This window comes from Marmota flaviventris (assembly GCF_047511675.1).
Source record: "Marmota flaviventris isolate mMarFla1 chromosome 5 unlocalized genomic scaffold, mMarFla1.hap1 SUPER_5_unloc_1, whole genome shotgun sequence".
Lineage (NCBI taxonomy): Eukaryota > Metazoa > Chordata > Mammalia > Rodentia > Sciuridae > Marmota > Marmota flaviventris.
Window position 1 is genome coordinate 322,705 of NW_027287679.1, and position 14,794 is coordinate 337,498.

At 41.3% G+C, this 14,794-nt stretch overlaps 1 protein-coding gene across 1 annotated transcript; it reads left to right on the forward strand.

Moving 5' to 3' along the window:
* Positions 1–13,252: 13,252 nt before the first annotated feature.
* On the forward strand, positions 13,253–14,448 carry LOC139703634 (zinc finger protein 709-like). The gene is given in 2 exon segments (XM_071607117.1): positions 13,253–14,330; positions 14,333–14,448. Coding segments are annotated over 2 exon segments (1,101 nt in total). The 3' UTR covers positions 14,356–14,448.
* The last annotated feature ends 346 nt before the right edge of the window (positions 14,449–14,794 follow it).

Below are 14,794 nucleotides of genomic sequence, written 5' to 3' on the forward strand. Positions count from 1 at the left end.
CTAAAGGGTAAGAGAGAGATATAATTCAAGGGGAAGAAAGAAGGTTAGAAACAGAAAACAAGCAAACACTTGGTCCTATATTATTTTAGTTAAACATTCTTAGGACTGTTTCTCTTCACCAGAGTGAGTTTACTGAGTTTCTCAGATGCCTTCTTTTATTTATTTATTTATTTATTTATTTATTTATTTATGTGGGGGGCGTGTTCTACCAATTTAAAATAGAATTCCAGGGCTTTGCTTTTGGAATGTTATGTGGGAATAGAAAAAAGGGAAATCCTATGTTGCAGTGTGCCTGCAGTAGATATGAATGCATTCCCAGATGAAAGTGTGGTAGAGAACTTGGTTTCTTTCTTTCCTTTTTTTTTTTTTTGTGGTCCTGGGGATTGAACCCATGTCTTTGTGCATTCGAGGCAGGCACTCTACCAAATGAGTTATATCCGTAGCCCAGAAGTTGGTTTCTTTTTTACAAAATTCAACCTCACAAGGGCTTTGCTAACTTGCTGAGGTTGGATTTTAACTGGTGTTCCTTCTCTGTCATCCTCCAGAGTCACTGGGATTACAGGCCTCCACCACTGCACCTCTCTAGTTAAAATTTCTTATATATCTTTTTCTCTTTTCAGATGTGTTTTTTACTGGGGTTTTGGGGGTGGAAGAGTGGTTTAAAATAGAATTCCAGGACTTGGCTTTGGAAATGCTACCTGGAAAAGAAATAGGAAAGATCTTGTTTCAGTATGGTTGCAGAAAGTGAGTACATTTTCCCAGCCTATGGTAGAAAAGTTGATTCATTCATTACAAAGATTCACCAAAACATCCGCCCTTGTATTTTGGAGGGGAAGGCAGCAAGGACAGGGCAGGATCAGATCCCAGGGCAGAGAATGTTTCACCACAAGTCAGCCTGATCTCAGGAGGGGTCAGGAAGAAGTGTGTATACTGGCTCTAGCTGCCAGTGGGTCAGAGTTCAGGGTCCTGGATTAAGGAGAGAAACTTGAGTCAGTTTTTCTTAAAAAGTATTTTTCTGATCCCTGAAAACGAAATTCCTAATCGCTTATGAGAAAAAAGAAGAGGGGAGGGATTTTCAGGATCAGTGTGTTTCTGCCATGGGCTAAAAAGGGAGCATCATTTGAGTCATAATGGGAAGGGGGTGTCTGTGCAGGAACTGCTCTAGCAGAGTGCAGAGGAGGGGGATTTATTCAATCATAGATTTTTCACAGGAGTCCCTTTGGCACTTTCTTTTTCTTACATATCTTTTCCATTTTGGCCAATCCTGAGTCTTTTAAATTGAACATAAATGATGTGCTTTGTTAAAATCAAATCATTGAAGTTGAATAGGGGATGATAGGAGTCCCCAGTTTGTAGTTCTTTGCTCTCAGCAGGACTGGCCCTCCTGCCCTGCAGCTGGCATCTACAATGGGGCAGTGTTGTGGAGCTGACCCTGAACTGGGGTTTGTGCTGACTGGTGGTGTCAGAATTGAACTTTTGAGTGACCAGTAGTTTTGGAGAATGGATTGGTGTTCATCAAACTCACGTTGTAGGTGTCAGAAGTGGTTTCTTGGAAAAGGTCTCACAGGCCAGAACCTCCATGTGCCTGCTGGTGGGTGCTTGGGTATCAGTGAGAACTGAGGTCCTGCAGGAGGGAACATTCCACTCTAGGGAAAAGAGAACACAGTGACCTTCCAGAACCAAATGTCCCAGCTGCTCATGTTTTCCGCATTTCCTAGGAAAATCCACCTGAGCTGCATCTACTGTGAGGATGGTCCCCAAGCTTAGGGAAGAGTTAGTCACAAAGTGGAGATTCCTGGTGTACTGTGGGTGAGAGGGTGCTTCCCTGAGCTGGTTCCTGTTGTTTTCTTTATCAAATCTTGGTGCCATAAAATTCCACTTTGTTCCAAGAATGTAGGAAGTTCTTTTTTATTTTTTTCCCCCCTCTTAGGTACTGGGGATTGAACTCAGGGACACTCAACCACTGAGATATCCCTGGCCCTTTTTTTGTATTATTGTTGTTGTTGTTATTTAAATGTATAGACAGGGTCTCACTGAGTTGCTTATGCCTCCCTGTTGCTGAGCCTGGCTCTGAACTCATGGTCCTTCAGTCTCAGCATCCTAATCCAGTGGGATAAAAGTCATAGCCATGTCACCTGGTCAAGAATTTTATTCCTTCACTGAATGGAAGATTTTTATATTATGGATTAATATTTATTTGGGTGCAGAAATTTGATGTTGAAATATTATTTTAATGCTCAGTTTAGTAAGAATCTATACACCCATATATTCCTGTCCAAATAGGGATGGGTTGGCCCTGGGCAGGCTGCCCTCTCTCCCTGCTCTCTCCACCCTCTGCCTGGAGGTGAGTGCAGTGCCAATTCTGTCATTCCTTCCAGTTTAACCAGCTGTGAGGAAGCAGAATTTTTCTTAGTTCTGTCTTATTGAGTTTTCAGTACCTTAATGTTACCATTAGTGCTCTATCACTGGAGTTCTATAATGTACAATGTGTAGTTTCTCTGCCTCAGTTGGTTAGACTCCTGTGCTGTCTGAGTCTTTGGGTCTCCCAGTTTCCTTCCCTGTTCCTGCTTCAGGAACTTCACTTATTTCCAGTTTCATTTTTACATTTTTGACAATGTCATTCTATTTTTAAATTTGGTCCCCAAGTGTGTACCCTTTATAATTTTGTACCCTTTATAATTTTGTACACATAGGGAAATTCTCAGGTTATTGATTATGGGTAAACTGCTGCAGTGTGAGGAGCAGCTGTCTCACCATTCATCCATTTACCCTCCTACCTGTCTATCCTTTTTTACTTCCATGTGGCTATATATTGCTTTTCACTGAATACCATTAGTATGAGCATTTTTCTGTGTATTTCCATGTTCTTTGAAATGGATTTCAGTCATTTTCTCATGGAATTTATTTTTAGGTTATATTTTTATCTTTTAATTTTTCCTTCAAATGAATTCATTTATCTTTGTAAAGACTGCAGACATCTGCCCTGAGGTAGGGTAGCCTTCTTGCCCCCTATTGCAGTTTGATGGAAGAGCCCCCTTTTTATAGATGTATCATTCTTTTTTTCCTTTGAATTTAACTTATTAAGTATATCTATAGAACAGGAAGCATGGTGGATTTTGAGAGATAAATTCTTAGGTGTCCCCTCCTGGACACAGGGAATGAGCCTTTCTGGTGCCACATTTCAGCAGTCAGAGTCTGGCTCCCAATATGGGAATGTGATTACCCCTTTGCAAGTGGGTATTTATTCTGAACTGTGAGTGAGGCAGGCTCTAACCTGAGCTGGTTCAAATGTTTGCTTGTTCTTTCACTGAGTTTTTTTCTAATTGTCATGTAATTCGTTTTTTATGCACTTAATACTTGTACTTCCTGATTGTCGTCGTCTTCTTCTTCTTCTTCTTCTTCTTATTATTATTATTATTGTCTGAAAATGAGTTGACAGAGTAAAAGTGTGAGGAGGCTTTGCCCAAGAAGCCCGGACCTTTTCCCAACTGATTTATGCCTGGCTCCCTCCTTCCCAGTCAGGCCTGACCAGGCACACACCTTCTCTGAGGTCATGGTAGGCTGCCTTGGAACCAAGGCTGTAATTCCTCACATATGCCTGGGACTCTGTGCCCAGAAGAGCTTCCTAGCCAACAGGACCTGCTATGGAAAGCCAGGCTCAGCTCTGCATAAGTGGAAATGTCCCCCTGGTGGGGCAGGTCCCCTTGCAGGGAGGAAGTCCTGCCTGAAAAGGGCTTTTGCCAATACCTTGTCTTCCTGGCCTATGTATCAGGAGTGTGATGCATCTCCTGTCAGTCAGGGCCCCAGAGTGTGCATATTTGTGTTGGGGAGAGAGAGGGGTCTTGTGGAGCCTTGGCTACTTAGCAGACAGCTGGTGGGAGGGGGTGGCCTTCCACAGTCTCAGAGGCCAGTATCTCTCACCCTGTGGAACTCAGAATCCATCTCCAGGACTGTGTCTTCTCTGCTGTGTGAGGCCCAAGTGGCTCTGGCTCACATTTGTCTCCCTGTGACCTGCAGGTGCTATGAGGTCCATAAGAAGGATGTCAGGTCTCCCCAGAAGGCGGAAAATGGTGAGTGTGTGGGGCAGGTCTGGTCAGGTGGGAGGTAGGCTTGTTACAAATGATGGACCAGCTGTGGCTGGCCTCTGGCCTCCCACTGTCATCTCTATAGTCAGCCAAGAGTACCTGAGTCAGATGCTGCTTTAGCACAGCCCTTGATGGCCATGGTGTGGGCTGGTGCAGGTAGGTTCCCAGTGTACTCCCTGGTCTGCAGCCACTTTGGCAGAATCCTCTCTGCCCAGCTGGACCCCAGCCCTAAGTACTCAGTGTGAAGTGAAGGCAGCGGGTCTCAGGGGATCCTGCCTTAGGTGTGGGGCTCCTGGGTAGAAGATGCTGGTCTGAGGGATCTGTGTTTCTTCTCTCAAGGAGTCACCCTCCTTTCCCCCTCCTATGCCCTACCAGGGCTTTTGGTACATTCTTAATATTCCTGTCCTTTTCTCGTATTTACAGATCTGACTCTCCCTCCAAGTTCACAGCATTTTCATCTCTTTTTGTGAATTTCCCATATGATGAAAGGAGAGAACAGTCACCTGGAACTTCACTGTTAAGAGAACTTGTGCCCCCGCCCCCTCTCTCTCTCTCTTTTTTTTTTTTTTCCTTCCCCAGGAATTGATACCTTATCAAATTGTGGAGAGGTTTCCTTTGGACCCCTGACAGGGTTCCATGTTTTCAACCACTGTATTGCCCCGCTTGTGGCTGTGTCAAGTCCTGTAGGCTGCCCTGTGTCCTACAGGAAGCAGGCAATTTTAGTCCCTGGGTCAGCTCCTTCTAGAGGACATTGTGAAGTGTGTCATTCAGCTTGAGAGGGGAGCAGCTGGAGGCCCTTATGCTGAGGAATCTCTTGGAATAGGCCTCATCTATACAGCTGCCTCCTAGGGACACTGTCTCCCCCAAGCCCTGTTCCCATTCCTTGGAGACAGGTAGACAGTGAGCCTGTGGATACTGGTGCTGAGGGGCCAGGTCAGCAGTGATTCCTGCCCTTGCATTCTCTCACAGTTGTGAAGGAGGAAAACTCTCCCAGAGCATAAGGACCACCCACCCCAGTGCAGTGCTGTGCAAACCTGATAAGACTTGTAGCCTGGAGTCATGGTCAGGTCTCCTGGGAGGGTGATCATGGAGTGTTTCAGTGAGCAAGACCAGGTGTGAGATGTCCAGCTGGCAGGGACCTTACTGCCCCTTGAGCCTGACACATCTGTGCTCCCTTAGCACCAGCCCTTTCTGTCACTTCAAATTTGTCTGCTTACTTATCAGAGACCTAGGTATTCCTTAACTGTCAAATATATTTATTCAGGGGTGAGGTAAAAAAAAAAAAAAAGAAAGAAAGAAAGAAAGAAAAAGAAAAAAAAAATCTTCTTTTGATCATTGTTTTCATTGGACTTGTTTTAGGACTTTAAGAAAAAAAGCTCCTAATAGGTTATGTTTTGTTATTCTCATTTCCTTTGTTGTGCTGAGTGTCTAACCCAGGGCAGTAGTTTTCATATATTCTCAAATTGTCCCCCTCCCCCATTTGTATTAGTATATTAGTTATATATAATATTAGGGTTTGTTTTATTTATTTATCTTTTTGCTGTCAGGGATTGTACGCAGAGGAACTTTACACTGAGCCACATCCCGGGCCCTTTTTATATTTTATTTTTAGACCATCTCCCTAACTTGTTTAGGGCCTCACTACATTGCTGAGGCTGGCCTCAAACTTGCATCCTCTGCCTCAGACTCCTCGGTTGCTACTGTTACAGGTGTGTACCTCCTTGCCTGGCTAATGTTGGGTTTTATTTTTTACATAATGTGCAAGCATTAGGTTGGTGTAAGTTACTCCACTTCAGTCCCCAGTAATTTTCCTTTCTCTCCTACTTTCTTTCTGTTTCCTTACCTCTACTCACTGGACTTCCTACTATTATATATATATATATATATATATATATATATATATATATATATACACACACACACACATACATACATACATACATACATATATATACATATATATATTTCAAATTTATGCTTTATTGATCAACATAATGGTGGAATTCTTCATGATATGTCATCTATGTGCGTAGGATGATCTGTTCAACTCCACTCCAGTGTTCTCTCATTTCCTGTTTCCTCCCTTATCTCAGTCTCTGTCCTCTTCTTCACCTCCCTCTCTTCTATTTTCACGGAATCCTGCCTACCCCACTTTTTGTCCTGATTTTGCTCTAGCTTCCACATAAGGGAAAGAAAACATTCAGCATCTGAGTTTCTGGCTCTCACTTATTTCACTTAGTATGTTGTCTTCCAGTTCTATGCATTTTCATGCTAATGACATACTTTCATTTTTTATGACTGAGCAAAATCCCATTGTGTATGTGTACCTCATTTTCTTTATTCTTTTTTCTCTTGATGGCATCCTGGGCTGGCCTTGGATTCGGGGAACTGTGGTGTGACTTTATCACTGTAGCATGTTGATGTTGCACAGGGCGCTCAGGCTGCTCCCTGCAGGATGGTGCTGAGTCCCAGGGTTTGCAGTAAGGACTGAGGTGCATCATGAAGTTATGTGAAATTTGAGGCTGTTCCAGGGTCACGTTTGTTCTGCTTCATTTTCCCTGTTTCCATGTGGAGCAGCTCCACTGCTATTTGGCTGACCTTCTGCTCCCTGAGGCTGCTGTCATTTCTCTTCTACATGGTGTTCCAGGTACCATTACTGCACCCTTGATTACTGCCGACTTGAAGTGAGCTTTGTACTCATGAAGTGCTAGTCAGACTGCTGTTCTCGTTTTCAAAGTCCTGTGGTATTCTGGGTCCCTCGTAATGTTGAATGACATTTTCAATTTCTAAAAAGGAGTCATCACCCGGGATTCTGATGGGTTTAAATATAATTGGTAGTTTCTTTGGGAGTATCACCACCTTAATAACATTAAACCTTTGGTCCATGAGCATAGAATGGTATTTATTTGGATGTTGAGCTACTTCCACCAAGCATTACAGTTTAGAAAATAAGTTTTATAATTTTCTATTTGCTATTTATTATGTATGTATTATATATTATTATTATATTGTTTATTCTTCTATATTTATTTTTTGAGTGTCATTGTAAATGAACTTTTTAAGTTCCATTTCAGAATTTTATGAGTAAAAAGTTGATTTTTTTTTGATTATTAAATTTATGAGTTTTGTTTATTAATTTTTTCACTCCTGACCTTGGGAACACGTCTTCCTCTTGGGTGCTTCCAGGTTTTGAAAATCATGAGTGCTGGTGCGCTGAACTTTGTAGGGCAGGATGTCATGTGGACCTACATTGTGAACACATTTGGGTTTCCCCAACTTTGCGAAATGGCTTAGGGTCCAGGAGCCACCGCTCTGACACATGAGATAGGGTTGATCACTTCAGCCTGTGACAGTTGAGTGGCTGTGGGCCTGTGAGGAGGTTTGTGTGAGGCCTCTGTGTGTTAGAGCCCTGGGACTTCTCAGGTATCGATCTCCCCCATGTCGAAGGCTTTCTGGTAGGTTCAGCAGTGAAGAAACCCTGTCAGATGTCCTTTTACACTTGTAGTAGAGACTGTAGGGAGCAGGAAGCCAGAAATACAAGGCAAATGGGCACTGTGTCAGGCAGTCACTGTTGATGGGGTGAGAGGTGGTGAAGGGTGCAGAGGTGTCCCTCTCTCCTCCTGTCTTGGTGCCTGTGGCAGCTGTCTCAGCCCATGAGTGGGTCTGAGTTTTTACCTTTCCCACCTTTATATGGTGGAGTCCTTGGTTTTGCCTCAGTATCTGGTGCTGTGTGAGTCAGCCCTGAGGTCTGGAATGCTGTGATTTTGTTCCTGGCTTCCCTGGGAGCCCCCCTCTTGCTGTGTTGTCTAGAAGTAGTGAGAGCAGGAATCCTTGACTTGTTTTTCTGTCATGGAGACAGGATTTTGTTCTTCTGTGTAGCCTTAGGTTTTATAGATCCCTGTGGCTTTTTAGGGTTTTTCATTCTTTTCCTGGTATGTGCATGTTGATGTCATGAAGATGGGTTTGATTTTTGTCAGCTGCTTTTTCTAGGTATCAAACCTTCTCCAGAATCATGATGCGCCCGTGTTTTCCACATTTCTTTGGGGTGCCATTTCACTCTGTTGGTGGTATCTGATAAAGGATAAAATTTTCAGTTTAGTGTTGATTCGCTTTTAAATTGCACATGTGGATGAGGTGCAGTGAGTTAGTTGCACATCTGTTCCAGTGTGTCATGATAAGATTAGGGCTTTAGCCCTTCTGACCCTTACATTTATCATTTCTGGGTGTCTGTGGACTACTCCCCATGCTTTATTATGAAATGCACAGTGACATGTTGTGCACTACATGCTCTGGACACTCTACTGTTCTGGAGAGCAGTCCTGCTGGCCCCTCCTGAGTGTATTTTAGTACCTGATACACAGTCTGCTCTTCCAGTCCTGCCCTGTCCCTTCTCCTCTCTCTTCCTTGCTTCTGGTGACTACTCTTGTACTTTCTGTGAACTGAACTTGTAGCTTCTCTGAGTGAGTTTGTACACACAGATGTCTCTCTGTGCCTGGATTGTTCCACTCAGTGTGGTGTCCATAATTTCACTCTCATTGCTGCAAACCATACGACTGAAAGCCATTTGGTGAAATCAAGTTCATCTATTCTTTCATGAATCACATGGATGGAACAATATCCCCAAAACCATTCCCAAATCCATTGTTGTGAGATTGTGCTGTAGTGTTGTGAGATTGTGCTCTGCATTGTCTTCTAAGAATGGGTGAGGTTCACCTCTTCAGGGCTTTGGTCCATGTGGATTTCATGTAGGCATGTGCCGTGAGGGGAGGGTCTGACTTCAAGCATCGACATAAACACACAGTTTCCCGGCCATTCATTTTCTTGAATTTTTGTTTGCTGTGCAACATTTTTTTTCTTCTTTTTCTGCATGGGTCAGCAGTGTCCTGGTCCCCCATTTTCCCCTATTGTTGTATATGTTTGCCTTTAAATCAGTGCTACTCTGTCTTTGTTAGTATACTTGGAGGAGGTTTTGAAAGCTGGAAATGTGGTGCTCTGCAGTTTATTTTTTTTTCTTCTGTTGTTAATTTTCTTGTATTTCCATGTGAACATTAGAACGATACTTCTTACTTTTATGTAAAAAATGTCATTGTTATTTAGAAAGTGATTGAACTGACTTCATGGTTAATTTTTGTGTAGATTACAATTCCTTTTGCTTGCAAATACCAAATATCTTTACATGTATCATTTCCCTGAAGTAGTTTGTAGTTTTAGTTGTGTCAGATTTTGTGGATAATATCTTAACCTTTTTTTTTTTTTTTTTGGTTAACGTGGTTTTCTGCTCCTGCTGCATGTCCTGGCTCTTTTCCATTTCAGTTGTGCATTTATTCATATCACTATGCACCCACACCCTCTAATGTCCCATCTATTTCAGGCTACTTTTTGATACATTTTCATCTTTTAAATGCATTTGAAATTCTCATTCTTTATTATTGCTTACTCTTCTTATATAAAAATCTTTTTTTTCTATTTCTCTAGAAAAAAACATTTTGAAACTGTTTTAGTTTTGTATTTCACACCAAAATGTCTAATGAATTAACATGTGTGCAAGTAATGACGAAAATAATGCATTTTTTTCAGTTTAATACCATTTTGTGTTGACTCATCTTTAAAATTGCATGTGAATGTTTCCACTTCTCAAAAATGCATTCTGTCATGAGTCAATTTTTTATATGAATTTCAAACCACTGAAAGCTTTCTTTTCTCTTGGTCCCTCTTATGGTTCATCTCTTTGCTAACTATAAAGAAAGGAACAAAGAAGGCTTGTGGGGAGCCACTCCAAACACACACACACACAATCACACACACACCTTTAAATCCTGATGCACCAAGAGGATCCGAAAGATCACTGTAGTCTGGTGTAATAGTGGCATGACTGGTGACTCGGTCTTTTCCCTCGTTCAGATAATAACATATGGCACTGGGAGTGGCCCTAGGAATAGGGTGCACCCAGAGGGTGCACTGTTCCCTTGTAATCCTACTTCTTGCCTCATTTGAATGGCTTCTTCCCATTAAAAGGGTTTAGCACCTGCTTCTCTCTCTTTCCATGGACCTCTAAGGTCAGAGGAGCCATGACAGGACCCAAAGGAAAAGGTATTTCTGTCTCTGATTATTTTGTGCAGCCCAGTTCACTGGACTGGGTGTTTTAGTCATGGAATACAACAGAGACTTACCCATATAATGCAGAGGCAAGAAAGAAGTGGCTGCTCCTCCTAGCACCATGTTTATTTATCTCCCAAGTTACATAGCTTGTTGTTACCATGACTACATTATGATTTAGCCTTACTTTAATCCCAAGTGCTAACTAACTGACATAAGGTCCAGGTTCATATAAACACAGAACCCCTTTTCTCTAAGGACATCACCATATAAATTAGATAGTGAGCCTGTATAGTTATCTTAATAGCTTCAAAGAGAAATTGCTGGACATTCCAAACACAGGAAACAGAGCTCCTGTAATCGCCGCCCCCCCCGGCCCCCAGGAGTTTGCTCACCAGAAGAACGCTTCCCTGTACATTTCCACGGTCAGAATACCTACAGGTAACTCTATGCTAGCTGTGTCCAACAGTATTATTTAAAGTTCTTTATTTATACTCAGGTGTCACTTAAACATTCTGGTAGTTTATATTTAGGCTGCGTCACCATTGCACATACACCACAGTATATTCACAGGGTCCTAGAAGGAATGGCTGTTACATACTAGGCTGTCTCATGTAAGTGCTTCCTAGGGTCCAGCCCCACACAGCATTTCACTTAACAAGCTACCAAAATTGATCATGCATTAGGTTTGTTTGCACCACCGTCACTACAAACACTGCAATAATCCCTTTTCTATTGATAACCATTTATATGTAGCCCATTATTATCCAAAAATATCATTGACCAAAACATCATGTGGCACATGACTGTATATGATGTAAGACAACAATCTGCTATCTAGAACATATTGACAGGTGTTACACATTTCTTATTCTTATTGGGCTTGGACAAGTACCTTCCATTGATGACTAGGAGTTTGGTTTGTGAAATGTCAGAAGAGTATTTGGCACTTTTCCCATTATATTTTGATATTAATTTGAAGATATTACAAGTTGTTTATTGATGATTGTTCTTGTAATTAGTAGGTTACATTTGATCTGGAATAAAGCACCAATATATTCTAATTGGTTGTCTTGGTTGTAATCACACAGGTTGAGCTCAATCCACCATTGCCATGTTGTGACCACCTCAATGAAATGTTGCCTATCATGAAAGCTCTTAGACTTTGTTTTCAGAGCATTCTTTTTCTTTTTTTTAATGGATTGGTGATCATTGATCGTGGAGGTTCTACATTGTATGAGTGGGACAAAATAATACAATTTCCAGAGTAAAGCAATCATTCATCACTGCGACTCTGTGTAAATGCTTAGTTTGGTGAGATCCTGTCCAAATCTTTACCTCCTTCTATCAGCTAAAGTACAACTTTGTCAGTAGGCCTTTCTCAGGATAGGTACTGACAGGAGAACTAATCTTAGGTCTCTTCTGCACATGATATAGTAAGGCTTCATTATTCCATGTATTAGACATTCACCATAAAAAGATCTTAGGGGTGACTCAGTAGTATGCCTGAACTAAAATTGAGAAGGAATTTTTTTTTTCCTCTGCTGATGCTTTCCTGATAGTTCAGTTCTTATATTGGAATGCCTGATTGGGGAATTGAGTGCAGACATAGTACAAGTTTAACAACCATATCATAGACTGAATATTTGGAGATCACAATTGTGAGAGCATGTCACATATTAAGAATAGAGCCCTCATGCTGACTTTCTGTCCTGGCCTGCACTACATTTTTGTGGGGTATTTTAGAATTCAGTTGTCTTCGAGGATGTGGCTGTGAAGTTCACCCAGGAGGAGTGGGCTTTGCTGGAACCTTCCCAGAAGAGTCTCCATAGAGATGTGATGCAGGAAGTCCTTAGAAACCTGGCTTCTATAGGTAAGGATGATGTTTCATTACATAATCAAGGATAGAGCACCTGGGAGGTTTTTTTTTTTCCTTCATGAATTTGGAATGTGGGAAAGGGAGTACTTAGGGGAATAAAATGGGTCTAATGTCATTGCCCTCTGCAGCATAAATAAAATCCTTTTTTCCCTCTTTTTAAATCTTTTTAAATGGGTGCAGTATAGTTGTCCAAATTGTAAATCCTATAATGCATTCTGAAATCATGATGATTCTAATGACTTTTCTGGGACTACATTTCAGGAGACACATGGGAGGACCAGAACATGGAATATCAGAATACAAATACTGAGAGAGACGTAAGGTAATTTGTACTCATATGAGGAAACCAAGTGCTTTGAGGGAATTCTAGCACATCCTATAATTCTACAGATAAGCAAGAAAAACAAGCATGAGATGAATTATTCTTTTTACACCAAAATGAACTTTAATGTAAGGTAATTGTTTACTGTTTTAAAAAATTATTGACTTATTGACAATGTCAAAAAACTTCATTTATGATAGCACTGCTTTAGTAGCAGTTGTGGTGAAGCAGTCTTATAAAGTAATTGTTATATTGACTTTCAAAGAGCATATAGTATAGACATAACAGAAAACCCATACTTTCCCTGATATTGGTAATATAAGTCCAAAGCCTATTAATAAATGTAAAAGTATTAATTATCCAACCATAAATTGTGCTTATAATTTTTTTTTTTTTTTTACAGAAGTCATATGGTAGGCTCTGGAAAACTTTGAAAAGGTACTCTGTGTAAAAACCTTCAGTGAGATTCCAAATCTTAGTCTTAAAGGAACATTTCTGCTAGTCAGTTCATGTGAAAGCAATATGTGTGGCCAGGTCTTCACATGTCACGTTTTCCTTAATAGGCCCATCTTATCTCACTCTGCAAACAAACCATATGAGAATGAGGAGTGTGGAAGAAAGCTATATGAATGTAAAGAGAAGAGAAAATCCTCCATTTCTTTCACAAGTGTTCCATGCCACGTGTCAGAGCACACCGTAAATGGACCTAATGGAGGTCTGACATTTGGAAGAGAGTTCAGTTGTTCCAGGTGTTTTCAAAAATATCAACCATCTCATACTGGAGAGCAGCCACCTGGATGTAAGCAATGTGGAGGTGCCATTACTATTTCAAATAACCTTCAAATGCATGTACAAACTCCTACTGGAGAGATGACTTACAGATGTAAACAATGTGGGAAAGCCTTCACTCATTCATATTCTCTTCAAATACATAAACAAACTCATACAAGAGAGAAGCGCTATGAATGTAAAGAATGTGGTAAAGCCTTCAGTAAATTCTCCTACTTTCGAATACATAAACGAACTCACACTGGAGAGAAGCCCTGTGAATGTAAACAGTATGGTAAAGTCTGCACATGTTCCTCTGAACTTCAAGTACATGAACGAATTCATACAGGAGAGAAGCCATATGAATGTAAGCAGTGTGGTAAAGCCTTCACTCGGGCTTTTCACTTTCACTCACATGAAAGAACTCATACCGGAGAGAAGCCTTATGAATGTATACACTGTGCAAAAGCCTTCTGTACGTCCTCTTCTCTTTATATACATATACGGATTCATACAAGAGAGAAGCCCTATGAATGTAAGCAGTGTGGGAAAGCCTTTCTTTCTTACAGTACACTTTGGAAGCATGAACAGATTCACACTGGGAAGAAGCCCCATGAATGTAAAGAATGTGGTAAAGCCTTCACTTCTTCTTATGAACTTCAAGTACATATAAGAACTCATACAGGAGAGAAGCCATATAAATGTAAGCAGTGTGGCAAAGCCTTCATTCGGTCATCTTGCCTTCACTCACATGAAAAAACTCACACTGGAGAGAAGCCCTATGAATGTAAACAATGTGCAAAATCCTTCACTACACCCTCTAAACTTCAAATGCATGAAAGGACTCATACTGGAGAGAGGCCCTATGAATGTGAACAATGTACAAAAGCCTTCACTTGTTCTTCTTCCCTTCGTACACATAAACGAACTCATACCAGAGAGAAGCCCTATGAATGTAAGCAGTGCGGCAAAGCCTTTAGCTCATCTGTTACCCTTCGAATACATGAAAGAACTCATACTGGAGATAAGCCCTATGAATGTAAACAATGTGGGAAAGCCTTCGCTCGGTTATTTAACTGTCACTCACATGAACGAACTCATACTGGAGAGAGGCCCTATGGATGTAAACAGTGTGGTAAAGCCTTTTCTTCATCTAGTAAACTTCACAAGCATGAGCAAATCCACACTGGGAAGAAACTCTATGAATGTAAACAATGTAGTAAAGTCTTCACTTGTTCCTCTGAACATCAAGTACATAAACAAACTCATATGGCAGAATGTAAACAGTGTGGAAAAGCCTTCACTACATCCTCTAAACTTCAAATACATTAAAGAACTCATACTGGAGAGAAGCCCTATGAGTGTAAACAATGTACAAAAGCCTTCACTTCTTCCTCTTCTCTTCAGCAACATAAACGAATTCATACCGGAGAGAGGCCCTATGAATGTAAGCAGTGTGGTAAATCCTTTACCCAGTCCTCCATCCTTCACTCACACAAGAGAACTCATACTGGAGAGAAGCCCTATGGATGTAAACAATGTGGGAAATCCTTCTCTCAGTCCTCTACCCTTCACGCCCATGTACAAATTCATACTGGAGAGAAGCCCTATGAATGCAAAGAATGTGGCAAATCCTTCACTGCC